The sequence below is a fragment of the Grus americana genome, chromosome 3 (genome assembly GCF_028858705.1).
Source record: "Grus americana isolate bGruAme1 chromosome 3, bGruAme1.mat, whole genome shotgun sequence".
Taxonomy (NCBI): domain Eukaryota; kingdom Metazoa; phylum Chordata; class Aves; order Gruiformes; family Gruidae; genus Grus; species Grus americana.
Window position 1 is genome coordinate 6,981,318 of NC_072854.1, and position 13,317 is coordinate 6,994,634.

At 53.9% G+C, this 13,317-nt stretch overlaps 1 protein-coding gene across 2 annotated transcripts in view; it reads right to left on the reverse strand.

The window, feature by feature from the left end:
* TNFRSF21 (TNF receptor superfamily member 21) overlaps positions 1-7,263 on the reverse strand; it is a 33,782-nt gene extending 26,519 nt beyond the window's left edge. The window contains exons 1-2 of one of the 2 annotated variants that reach the window (XM_054821375.1): positions 6,953-7,263; positions 622-1,276 (exon numbers count right to left, since the gene is read on the reverse strand). In XM_054821375.1, coding sequence (XP_054677350.1) covers positions 622-1,276; positions 6,953-7,006 — 709 coding nt within the window. In that variant the 5' untranslated portion in view covers positions 7,007-7,263. The remainder of the gene's footprint in view (positions 1-621; positions 1,277-6,952) is intronic. The other variant, XM_054821374.1, reaches the window with a different exon arrangement.
* Between the last annotated feature and the right edge of the window lie 6,054 nt (positions 7,264-13,317).

Below are 13,317 nucleotides of genomic sequence, written 5' to 3' on the forward strand. Positions count from 1 at the left end.
TGTGATGATGTACCATTTCCAATTCAGCGAGAGAACGGGGAACTCAAACTGGTTCTTCCCAGTGGTGATAACTAATGGAAAACTTAGAGATTGAAGAAAAAAAAAAAATTCAGGACAGCCTAGGCTCCTGGAGGGCTGTTTTGGCAGCGGTTCCCATTCAAGCCAATACGCTGGCACAGTACAGGGTGAAATGCAACCGGGAAAGCACGGGCATGGAAGCAGTGAATCCCTCAGGAAAGGAGTCTGATGGAGCGAAGCTCCTCTTCCCTCTGGGTTTTCCTGCTGCATCCCAACTCGGATTTGCCACAGATGGACAAAGACTCGTGCCAGCACAACACAGAGATGTGAAAAGAGGCCGGGGAACATGATGTCCTTTCAGTCCAAACAGTAGGACAGCCATGTCCAATCATGACTACAGTCTCAGTGAAAATGTTATTAAATGTGGTTTAACACAAGTGAGGGCAACCTGATGCACTCTGGAGCTGCCTTCTGGCCAAGACGCAAAAGCACCATCCACACTTTAGACAGGCTGCCCTTTAACAGCCTAAAGCCAACCCTGACCGAGGCAGAAACACAATCCCATGACCAAAAACACGTCTGTGTTTTAGTGGTGGACATTACCTTTGGGAAGATAAGCGGTTGGTGGAACTTCATAGGGCTCTTCACCCATTTCGGTGCTTGACGAAGTCAAAGATGTGTTTGGAAGAGACGCTGGAGAACCACAGACATTGTCACTCTCCTTCGTCCCTGGCTTGATGACCACCATGTTTTTCCCAAAGCAGTCAGTGTATGTTTTGCACTTCATCACACTAGAAGGCACATCAGAAAAGGTACCACGAGGGCACGGCTTGCACCTAACGTCTTCCGTCTCGGTTCCTTTCTTGCGGACGCCCCAGCCGACCGGGCACACCGTGTAAGGGACGCAGGTATCGTTCGTCTGAAACGTACCAGACAGGCAAGTGCACTCGCGGTCAGTCAAGGCAGTACAATGAGTTTTCTCAATCATTGGCAGTTCGCAGGGTTTTCTACAAGGGTGGCACCGCTCTATGCCATTCTCATGCTTCGTAAAAGTCCCATCTGGACAAGGGCTGCACTCTCTTAAGGTACTCTTTGTACAGTGTTTAGACACATAGGTTCCTGCAGGACATTTGTCACAGATCAGTTCTTTGTTGGTGGCACGGTCGAGGTGGCGGTACTTGCCAGGGGAGAGGCTGATGGCATTCTGCTCGGAGGTCAGCTTCGACTGACCATCAGCGGTGCCAAGGAGCATGAGAAGCTGGAAGACAGACAGGAGGTATTAGACAACAACAGCATGCTACCGGAGCCCTCCCTTGCCAGCGATTCCTTGCAGGATCGCAAAACGCATCCCAGAGCTGTGGGACCACAGAGATGTTTCTACACGCAGGGGAGGGACCCGAGTGAGGTCGGGGTGGAAGAGAACCGGTGCAGACGGCAGCACGCTCTCCGGACGCATCGCCAGCTACGATTATAATTCCTTAAATTTGACACCACGCTTCTCGGGCAAGAGTAAGCATCATTTACACTGCAACCCTGCCAGGGTGGTAAATACTGCTAATTGTGTTTCAGCAGTACGTGCTACCTGGCCACCCCAGGAGAATTCAGACCAGCTTTGCATTTCAAGGCTGAGAGGCTCCAGCACGAGCCAGGCACTTGCCAAGACGACAAAAAACACACGCAGGTGGCAGCTCTGACCCGCAAAGTTTTTGCCTTCTGTATGTGTTAGTCTGCACTTGTTCAAATAGTTACCTTCCTAAATAACACAAACTGGCATGAAATCTGGGCTGGCGGGCATTACCGGACTCTTTCTCAGCCCCTCTGCCTTTCCATAATTTGTACAACCCCGTGCGAGCGCAGGGTTTGGTGAGACCACAAGGGATGTTCTGCTTCGAGCCTCCAACCACATCTGAACCCGCTTTAAACCGGATGCGTTGGCAACAGGAGAGAAACCCCAATACTATTTTTAAGCTCTTTAAGGAGCTCTGCTGTAACTCAGTTCCTCGTTGCATCAGATACAAGTAAAAGGTCTCCAGTTTTTAGACACTGAACTACACCCAGCTGGGCTTGCCTAGATGATGGCTACAAATCTGTTTATCTCTACCTATTTCCATTTCCAGGGCTTTATTCCCTTAATTCCTTTGCATCGAGGCTGCTCCGTCCCCAAGAGAGGCCTCATCTACCAAGCAAGACTTCCGCTTCCTCCAGAAGACCACGGATTTAACATCAGTTATGCCAGTGGAGATAAGACACCAAGAACAAAACGCGTCTCAAAAGAAAGGCTGATGCAACCTCATACGGCATGCAAAGCAATAGAAAAAAGACTTTCAAGCAGCCGCAGGCTGAGTTAGGAGGGAGAGAGAATGGAACGAGCCAACGATACCTTGAATTTTCAAAGGTGCTTTCCTACACTGAAGGTAGAAAGACCAGAGACCCTAACGCTTTTCAACGGCACAGCCACATAAATCACTTGGCTATATTATACAAGCCCTTGTTTCTGCTCTGCTACCTATTCTGGGCTATCAGCCAGCAAAAATACATTCAGAAGGAAAAAAAAAAAAAGCCTCCCAACAACATGACTCTGCAGAAGGCACATCGCAGCAGAGCCGCAAGCCGCGCCGCGTCATTTTTGGTGCAGTCTCTTGCTTCCTGGAAACACACAGCACATTTCTGTTTCACCTGCTAAATAATTTACAGCTCGGGATTTGTACAAAACACTTCAATTTTTTCTTCTTTTTTTTTTTTTCCTCTCCTGAAGCAGCAATTACAGAGCAGGCAAACCCACAGGAGTCGACAAGGATCCTGTGGCGACCAGGCTAATTACGGCACGTCAAATTAAAACAAAAAGCGGGGCTGCCCTGGCAGGCAGCAAAGGCTTGCAGGATGCGTTTTATTTTTCCCCTCCCCTAAGACATGATTTAACGAAGCGCTTAGCTGGCTTTAAGGAAACCTGCCGCCCGTAATCTTCATGACGTAACCCTGAATTAGCAAACCAGACACGGCAGGATCTGGCCTCCCAAGGTTGCGTGTGGGGTCACCCGCGTTACTCATCCTCCTCCCCGTGCCGGCGCCGAGCGGGATGGGGCGTCGGGACAGGCAGGACAGGCAGCGGCTCTCCTGCCTTGCCGGGAATCAAATCCTGATTTCACCCTCTGCACCAAGGCAGACCTCAGGAAACCCCGCACAGCCCCGCTACAAGCACGTGTGACGGGTCCCATCCTGCTCTCCCCTTTCTTCTCATCTCCAGCGTCTTTCCATCACTCATCTGGGTGACTAAAGCCAATGAGACCTGCACTATCATAACAGCATCAGGTTTGGTTTTTTGGTTGGTTTTGGTTTTGTTTTTTTTTTAAACCTTATCTCAAGCAAAGCAGCGCTGGTGCTTTTAAACACCTTCAGCTGCGCACACACTTCCAAACCTAGGGACCACAGCAAGTCCCAGTGCGGGGAGGTTAAGCAGCATTGAGCATCCGCTATTTATTTGGATTGGTGTTTCTAGTCCCTAAAAACATCCAGCTGCTCGGGTTTTGTGGCTGGCACCACTCAAGTCTCTGAAACAGAAGGCCAGGAGCAGGAGGACATCTCCGATACAAAGGGCTGTCCGCTGATTTGGTCCCGCATCCTCAGGACTGCCCAGCAGCATGCAAACTAGACCTTTCTGGCTGATACACCCAGTTTCAGCGGCAAAAGCAAGAGAATAATGAAGTGAGCTCTGCTTAGCCACTGGATTTCAGTTCATCACTTCAATACCAAAGGAACCGTATAGGGTAACAAAAAACACAGAAGGGAGGAATCGGTGCAAGACAACACCAGAGAGCAGATTTGGTTTCAAGCATTTGCGGCGCTGCTCTCTACACCCGATGCAGAAGCGTCTCTCAACGCTGAAGCCAAAAGGCTCGAGCGGGACAGGGCGACCAGGGTCCCAAAGAGCTCAGCATCGCCGCCCTGCGCCACACGGACAGTGGCAATTCCCAGCCACCTCCACCTACTCCAACACGTGGAGGTTCTATGCCACGAGGAAAGCGAATCAGGCTGGGGAACGCTCCCATTTTCACCTCCTCACGTTGGGGAAACAGCTCAGACAAGAGGAGCTTCGTGCTCAGCTGCAAACCAACCCTCAAGACAGCAGCATCCCACAGCTGACGTGGGCATGACCCGCCTTACCACCACCCAGCTCGATCGTTCCATCTCAACAATCCCACCTATGCTGTGCCTCCGTCAACCTCTCAAATAACTGCACGTTGCAGCGGAGACCCAATGGCCAATTTGCACAGTAATTAGCTTTTAGGGGGCCACAAGCTTCCTGGGCACGTGCACGGGGGATGTGGCTCATCCAGGACCCAAACCTGCTCGGTGGCCCAGTGAGTCACTGTGCCAGCAGAACGTTGGTGGACCAACAGGCATCTGTGTCCTGAAACGGGGTGACACCTCGAGATACTCAATGTCTCAGGTTGTATTAAGTGCTATCTCACCGCCAGCCCCGCAGGGAGGCAGCAATAAACCTAAAAACCTAAAAAATAAAATAAATAATACTAAAAAAAAAAAGACAAAAGCCAGGTAGATGCAGGGCACTTGACCCTGGTAGAGCAGGAGCAGAGAGCTGTAAGCGAGCAGGGACCAACAGTGCCAAAATGATACTCAGGGAACTGTTTCTGAGCAAAACCAGCAGAATTCAGTAGAAACTGCAGCTGGCTCCATGGCGATGCCTTGGCACAGGTTGGGGACGGGTGACACAGCCCGCTGCCCTCCCCAAAGGCCAGCTGCACCCTCCGCCGACCAGCACCAGGAAGTTGCTTGCGACATTAAAGAAGAAAAAAACCCCAAAAAACCAACAAAAAACCCAACAAAAAAAAACCAAACCAGAAAGGCAAATAAACCGGTCTGGAAGTTTTACGGTATCTTTGCTGGCTGGAGAAGCCCATCTCCTGCCCTCCTCACTGTAAAAAGGATCAAGTTACTCACTCCGAAAAAAGTTTCCTGTGAGAAGAGTACGGAAGAGCAAAACACATTTCTGCCTCTTGCAAAGCATCCAGCTACTTCAGCTGGTTTGGGGTTTGTGAAACTTAGAGTCTGGGGCTCACCCTACTCAGCAGTCCCTTTACTACGTCTCGAGAGTGAAATGCAGGCAGCCGAACGTGCCGAAACAGCAGCACCAGCACATCTGGTCCCCGCGAAGGAAAATCCAGCAGCTATTCCTGCAGCCAGCACCCACCGGAGCTCGCAGGCATCCCCGGCGGCCACGGTTTTGCTCCAAGCAGACGAAATCCCCCAGGCTCCCCAAAGTCTTGAGTCGAAGCAAGGCAATGTTTTGGTGATTTGAGACAAGGGCACTGGGGGAGACGGTAGAAACTACCTCGTGGCAGCCAGCGGGCACCCGAAGCACACGCCAAGCAAGGGAAACCACGGGCAACACCAGCCTTATGCAAACGCTGCCGAGCGGCTATCGCTCAAAACCCAAGCAGCCAGGCAGTTTGGGTTTGCTGCACCCACCAACTATTGATTTGAATGTACTTCCATCAGGTGGGAAAGGCATTAACTCCTTGTGGGGCCAAAGGGAGTTGCTCAAAATTTCGAGGATGAAATGTCAGATGAAGAAACCCTGGCCGGTGGCCAAGGGAGCATCCTGCCAGCCCACGAGGAAACGGGGATTTTGTCTTATGGCTCGTTTGCTCGTACGATCAGCACATGCAGAGGTTTGAGTACACGTGTGCACAAGCAATATACGTGCAAGTTTGCTCAGAGTCCCAGCTTCATTTTGCAAAATTACTGTTGTATCTCCCTACACCTTTATATCACTCCTTTTTTTTTACTGCCCCCTCTTCCCTTTATTCCCACCATTCCCGCCTGACCTCCAGGATCCCGGCTGGAGCTCCGTATCTCAGGCTCCCCATCAGCATCTCATCATCCAGACATGCAGCAGCACTTGCCTCTCCCAGTGGGAAACGGGCACTCGGGAGCACCCAGCCAGCACCGTGCACAGACCCCGGCTGCTCTGTGACATTACCCTTCGCCTTCAAAGCAATGAGGCTGTTTCCCAGCTAACGCTCTCCCAGCTTTAGATTATTTTTTGTTTACTCGGATTCCTGTCGAGCCAGCACCAGCTTGCTCAGATCCACCTTGAGTTCAAGAGCAAGTGCGCTCCTCGGTTACACAACCCAGCCGCAGCAGCTGCGGCGTGCGCCTGACACACCGAATTACCGTCTCTCCCCAAAAAGATGGGATGTAACCCTAAAGTGCTGACTGGGAAGGGCTCTTATCTGGGAAGGTAAACCTGGAGGTGAACTCGCGGGAAAACATTTCCGTGTTAAACCAGGGCAGCTGCCTGCAATGAGTTTTGCTGCCTGTCCAAAGAGTGGCAAGAAAAGCGGCTGGAAGGGGGGAGTGTGGATGGATGGACGGACAGACCCCAGCCCAGTGCCGAGCTCCGGGAGCGGGGCGGGGGGGGGGTGAAGCAAGGGTCTGCTCAAGCCTCGAGGTGCGGCACAGCCCTGGATGAAGGCTCCGGGGAGGATGCAGCCCTTTGCCCGCCTGCAGTGAAACGGGGATGGAGAGGATGGAGCAGGGGCCATCGCAGCCAGCCGGTGCCCGCTACCAGGGTCGGGGGTGCTGGGGAACACCGCACACCCCACGGCGCTGCGGGGACAGCGGGACACCCAAACACGTGCATACCCCGCAAAACCTCACCCCTGCCCACCTGCGCCCCCCCAGCCAGGCAGCACGCCCCCCCCCCACAGCCGGGCAGGCAGCCCCGCACTGCAGCAGATCCCCAGCCCCCACCCGTCTCCCGCGGACACGCGGATCTTGCGCGGGCGGCGCCGCTGCACCCCCGGAGCGCGCAGGGACGGACCGACAGCCCCCCCCCTCCACACACTCACACACACACACACACGCACGCACACGCACACGCGCACACACACACACACACACACACACTCACCGTGAGGAAGCCGGCGATCGCGGCGGCGCACCGGCACGCCGCGGCGGCCCCCATGGTGGCGACCGGGGCCGGAGCCGGAGCAGGGGCCGCCGCGCAGCGGGGCTGCGGGCGAGGCTCTGCCCGTCCAGCCGCGCTGCCTCACGCGGCGGGGCGGGTTGCCGGCGGCGGCCGGCGCGGGGGGCAGGCGCCCATGGCGGCGGGCCGGGGCCGGGCGGGGCGGGGGCCCTGCCGCCCGCCGCGCTCCCACCTGCCTGCGGGGCCGCCGGCTGCGCACTGCCGCGGTGGGGCGGCGCGCACGTGGGGCGGCGCGGTGGGGCGGGGCGGCCTTTGTGGCGTCACCAGGCCGCGCAAGCCAGCGCGCAAGGGCGCCCCCCCGCGCAGCGCCGCGCTCTGCCCCGTGCTCCGGCCCCGCCCGCTCCGCGGCCGCGCAAGAAGCGCGCGCTGCCTGCAAGCTCCGCAGCGCGATGCAGCGCCGCTGTCCCCCCCCCGTCTGCCCGCCCCCCCCCCCCCCGCGCGAAGCCGCGGAGCTGGGGGCGATGCCGGAGCCAGGTCCCGGCCCCGCCACCCCGGATCCCTCCTGGTGCCCAGCGTATGGAAAATGGGGCCCCTACGCGGCATTGCTGCCTGCGCTGCCCGTCCTTCCACCCAGGGGTGGCCAGGGACCGCCACCCGCCAGGGGCCCTAGGGATGGTCGCGCTGTGCGGGACCGCCAAGGAACTGGGTTTGCTCCATCTGCACCCCGTGCCGCTTTAGGATCTCCCTCCATCGTCCGCCCTAAAAACGGGGTGGGAGCAGTTTCTCTGGGCGGAGCGGGGTGCTGGTCACAGCAACCATCAACAGCCATGGCGAGTGATGGAAACTGGCCCAGGTCTATCCAAGGCGTCTGGAGGAGCAGGACACGAGGTGAGAGACAGGACTGGAAAGGCTGCAACATAGGTCCAAGGTCCTTCCAGGAGACAGGAACAGAGATGAGGCTTCAGGGTGGATCCAAGGTCCAACCAGGACACTGGGACAGGGGTGGGGGGGCCCCAGGTAAGGCTCATGATGGCCTTGGAGGTTTATGAGTGCCCTCAGATCACTCAGCCCCTCAGATCACTCAGCCAAATCAAGGCACTATATGACTCCCTACATTGCTGGTTGCCCGTTGAGGAAAACATTCAAACACCTGATTTGCCAGAGCCTGCAGAAATCCTGTTGGCCAACAGTCACCTTCTGGAGGCATCCTGAAGGCAGCTGAAACAAGGGAGGGTTTCAGTGCCACACCAAACAAACAGCACAGAACTCTCGTGAATGACAGAAACACTCTCAAAAAAAAAAAAAAAGAGAAAAAGCAGTGTTCTTGCTCTACAGCCGCATGGGCTTCATCCAAACCCTTCTGAAGCCCACAAGAAGCCTCCTTCTGATTTCAAGGAGGTTTGAATCCACCTAGAAGGCTCTTCTCCCAGCCGAGGTGGACTTTTTCTCCCCATACTTTCTCCATATCTAATCCTGGAAGGGAGCTGGAAGGCAGCAACGACCTTCGGGAGCCTGGGAATGAGCCTGGAGAAGAGCTTCCCTCCCTGAGCCGGGGTGGCAGTAGCAGAACTGCTGTTCCCAGAGGGGACACACGTGTCACGTGCAGGGAGAGGACCTTCCTCCACAGCTGGCCGTGCTGCTGTGTGAGTGCTGCAGAGCCCTGCTCTGGATTTTGCCTTCCCCTGGGGCCACCAAACCTGGGAACAACGTGCTCTTCCCAGGAGGTCGAGGAAGGAGAGCCTCATCCAAATAGAGATCACAAAGCAAAGCAAGACCCAGTAAGGCTGCCCAGAAGGAAACCTGGGATGCCCATCGCTGCTTTTAATTCAAAATAAATTGGGCAAAATAATAGGCGATAACACAACTGGGTTAACACCGGACTTGTGAATGGTGGAGGGGATTTTAAGTTTAAAACCGTGCAGCTTTCTGATGAAATACAGGACTAGTCTTGCTTCGCTGGTGCGTAGCCAAGCGGGCTGGTTGTGTCCGGGCTAGAAGAGGGTTTGAAATGCCCTGGCAGCACCAACCCACGCTGGATCCATCAGCAGAGCAAAAGGCAGCGTTCAGATGGTGTTAGGGAAAAGCAGAGAAACAATCATGCGGAGGACAGTGACTCAGGGGTTTGGCAATAAGATGGATCACATTACTGCCATGGAATGGGTTCCAATTAGTTACGTCCACTTTTAATTGTTATTATTTATACAGAACCTAAAGGCAGTCCACAGATTATCCGAAAATGCAGGGGCTGATTTGTAAATCCCCCATCCCACCCCACCTCACAGCCCTTGTAATGACAAACACCAGTCACGCTGCCTAGACTGGTTGATACTGGCTGTGGCATGCAGTGCTTGTTAACATCCAGCTCGCTGCATCTCCACTTTTCTCACTCTGTGGAAGGAAAATAGGGAAGCGGGTGACTGAGATCGGAGTTTCATGTTAAGTTGGTTTTGGTAGCAGCAGCATCTCGAGAAGTTCCTCCTCGCCTCCCTGCGTTCGGTTCCCTTTTCCCTCCACCCCATGCGTCATGCAAATACAGGCCCGCGGGATCAACCAGGTCAGTGAACTGGTAACTCTGTTAAAAACACAAGAAGGAGGGTATTTTTATTCAGAGTTGGTGAACCTTGCTGCTCATGTTGACCGGAGACCCCTGCGTCTTCACTAAGATGGTGGTGGGACTCCGAGTGAGCAATGGAGGGACATCCACTGACCTGGTTTGCCACCAGAAACCACCTTCTCTTGAACAGCAAGCTCTCCTCTCTTGCGAGGAAAAGCCAGTTGTCCTCCTTAGTCATCTGGGGCTGTTTAAAGCACATTCACAAAGTGGGAGGAATTGTTTCTCCAGAAGAAGATTTTTGGGAAATGTTAAAGAATACAGAACCATCACTTGCTTTATCCTGTAGAAACCAGAAGCGTTCTGGGAAGCAGTTTCTCCTCACTTACTTGCAATAAAAGAAGCCAGGCTGGTGGGGCAGACTTAATTTACTTTTGGACTTTCTCATTCTCCGTACGTGGACCATCACTTCCACATCTCCTGTAGAAACAGAACATTTCTATGTTCTGTTGCTGTTATGGGAAAGTAGCCACTGCATGGGAAAATTCACAGCTCCAATTCATATAGAAAGCACAATTATTGCTCGCATTAACATAAATTAGGAAGTTAAACCAACAGAGCCTGTAGACTTCTCTGAGTGAGGGAAATGAGAGTTTGGGTGGGAGTTCTCACCCTTCTGGCCCTCCTTATGATCTCCAGGAAATTGGGAAGGGAAATGTCTACCAAGAGCAGATGTTCCCAGCAGGAACATATAAATAGATATATACACACACATACATACACATGCATATATGTATATAAACAGTGGTTTCTAGCAGGATCCACGGCAAATGCAGGATTGCCTGCAGGAAGGTCTTTCGAGTGGTTGAGGTGAGATGAGAAAACATTGGTCTTCCAGTGTGAGATGGCAACCAAAAAAGAGCATGAGAATGTCCTCCAGATGAGCGGACAGAGCAGCTCCCCCGTGGCCGTTTGGCCAGACCGGGACAGAGCGCACTTCTGCCATCTCCTTATTAAATGAGTTTTTCTCACCTTACGCTGTGGGAAAACAAAATCCTGTTCTCCATTACAGCACTAAGATGAGTCTGGGTCTCCCTGTAGAGAATCCAGTTCCTGCCTTAAACTTTTTGCCAGCAGCAAGTTGCTTTTACATATTATCTTGATTCCACTGACAGAGAAGCATCTTGAAGGAGAGAGATTCCCTTAACAAAGGTGTGTTACCACTGATGGGTTTCCTGCCTTGGTACCCCCGGGACATCAGGGCAAGAAGCCGGGGAGCCGGGGGTGGCAGCTGCGAAATGAAACGCAGCACTGTTCGATGCAGGTTTGGTGGCCATCACTCCTGAGCTGATCTCCCTTCTGGAAAAGGCTGATGCACAGCCAAAAAGCAGGTTTTCCCAGAGGACCTTAAGAAAGGAGAAGCTGAGCAGCCGATGGCAAGGCTAAGTGCATTAATACGACTTTAACCCCGCGCCCAGAGTAACGGCCGTGAGATAACCAGCAGGTAGGATGGGGAGACGAGGCTGCACATGCAGCACAGCTGGCATTGCACCTTCGCCCCTGGCGAGAAAGGGGAGAGGGGCGCACGGGGCGGGCATGTCTAATCCTTTCCAGGCCAGTGAGTCTCTGTGAAGAAGTTTCCCTTCTGCCCCCAGAGCAGCACGGTGACACGAGTGCTGTAAAGCAGAACAGTTTGTCTCCGTCTGAAAGCCACGGCTGCCTGCGCAATGAGTTCCGTGCAGGTGGAGCAAGCCCAGCGGTCACGTCTGTACCTTTCAGAGGAAAAATAATGAACATATGTGAAGTTAATGCTTCTTTTGGGGGGTTTTATCCCTTTGATTAAATGTAGTCCTGTTTTGCAGGAGGTCCTTTGGCTCAGCTGGGGAGCGAGGCTCAGATTTTGAAGCCCGGAGGTTCATCTCAACCTCACCAAAACCACAATGACTCTGGGCACATCGTGTAGTGCCCTCGTTCACCTTCCTTCTACTCCTTGGGTGCAAGCGCTCTGGGGCTGAGGCTTGAACAGTGCCTAACAAAGCGGAGCCTTGCTCACAGGTGGGGTGTCGTGATGGTCATGAAGTTACAAATGAAAAATTATGAGGATCATTTTTAGGCGTGTGTCGGAAAGTCTTGCTATGTCCCTAAGCTTACACTGGAGAAATCAAAGTAGTGAATTAACTGGTGTAGCCGCAATCAGAGAGTTGGCAGCAAAGCCAAGAGCTTCATGCTAAGCAGAAGACCACGTCTTGTCTTCTCCTTTGAGGCCAGCAGAGCCTGAGCGGGATGGGGAGGTGGCAAGGGTGACGGGGTGGTTTGCCGAGCTTTCGGAGAGCGCTGCAAGGCTCACTATGAGTTTCCCAAAGCCAAGTGTTTCCCTGGGAGGGTTGTGAGCTCTTGCAGGTTCAACATCACAAAAAGACACCAAACAATCCCCCCTGCAAATCTGTGATTCATGTCACCTGTGGACTCAAGATCATTTTTGTGTCAGATTACCTGGCGCACGTGATGCTGCCGGCTTTATGCTTCATGTCGCCTGCGGAAGGATGGTCGGAGTGGCACGGGGCAGCCACTACCTAGTCCAGCCTAAATCCTCCTGGTACGGAGATGAACCGGCAAATAACTCTCACCACCCAGCAGGCTTCATTTCACTTGGATCAGCACAGCGCTTTTTTTGCTCGAGCGAGAGCTCAAAGCCATCTGTACAGCCTTGGGGTTTTTTTGGAGCCCCAGGAAAATGTCACTTCCTGAGTGACCTTGCTCAGCCACCCCAGCTGCACCCAGCGGGGCAGACCTCATTGCAGAGCGATCACGGATAATCTTAGTCACAGCTTAAGGTCTTCTCCTACCCTCCCCAGATGTAAGGAGGACCCCAGGGCTCCGTTGCCTCGGGGCTGAGGGCATGCAGGGCTGTGCACGTCCCTGTGCCAAGGGGGCTACGGCCACCAGACGACATGGGGGGGAGGATGGTGACTCACGGGATCTGCTCACCCTGCGCTGTACATCGTATTTGAGGTGTTTGCGCAGGATACGGAGTTATCCAGGGCAGTCACTGAGGGTGACTGCGAAGAGGTGCAAAGAGCTTAAAATAACGCCTGACCAGGCAATACACGCACACGTAAAACTCAATGTCCCTGGAGAGGGGCAGGGACTCCCTCCGTGGGGGTTACTGCCACCCAGGAATGAGATCCCAGCGCCTTTCAGAGGCTCCCCCGGATATCAGGTCACAGCACAGCGGCGGGTGAGGAAGGCAAACAGCCTCCCCTGCATCCGTGCGGATGGTGATGGGTAGGGAGGAGCCCCTGGATGGGAAGGGCTCAGCAGGCGCGGTAGCATGGGGGACATGAGGCTGGAGTCACGGATGATACAGAGAAAGTAACGGGGAGATTAGTAACCTATCACTCACAGCACACGTAGGGGATGGAGCCTGGGAACATGCCGGGTCTCTGAATCACCGGGATTTGTGCTGGGTGCTCCCCACCGCGTTGGCCGACTGCTGTGAGGCAGCCTTTTCCCGGAGCGGTCAGTGGTGGAAAGTGTGCACGGAGCAGCCTGCTCTGACCGTAGGCAGCTGCCTGGGGTCCCAGCGGTGGCTGGATGTCCTTGGCACTGTGGGCAGTGGGGCAATGTGGCTTGGAGGTAGCGAGATGTTTGCATCTTTCCTGGGTACCGCAGCCCAGTGCAACTATTTACGATCCTCGCCCCAGTTTGGCTGATTTAAATCGGTTCAGGCTATTCAATCATCACATAAGCAGACGTAGTTTAAAACTAATTTGTAGACTTAACGTTGATTAGAGTATCT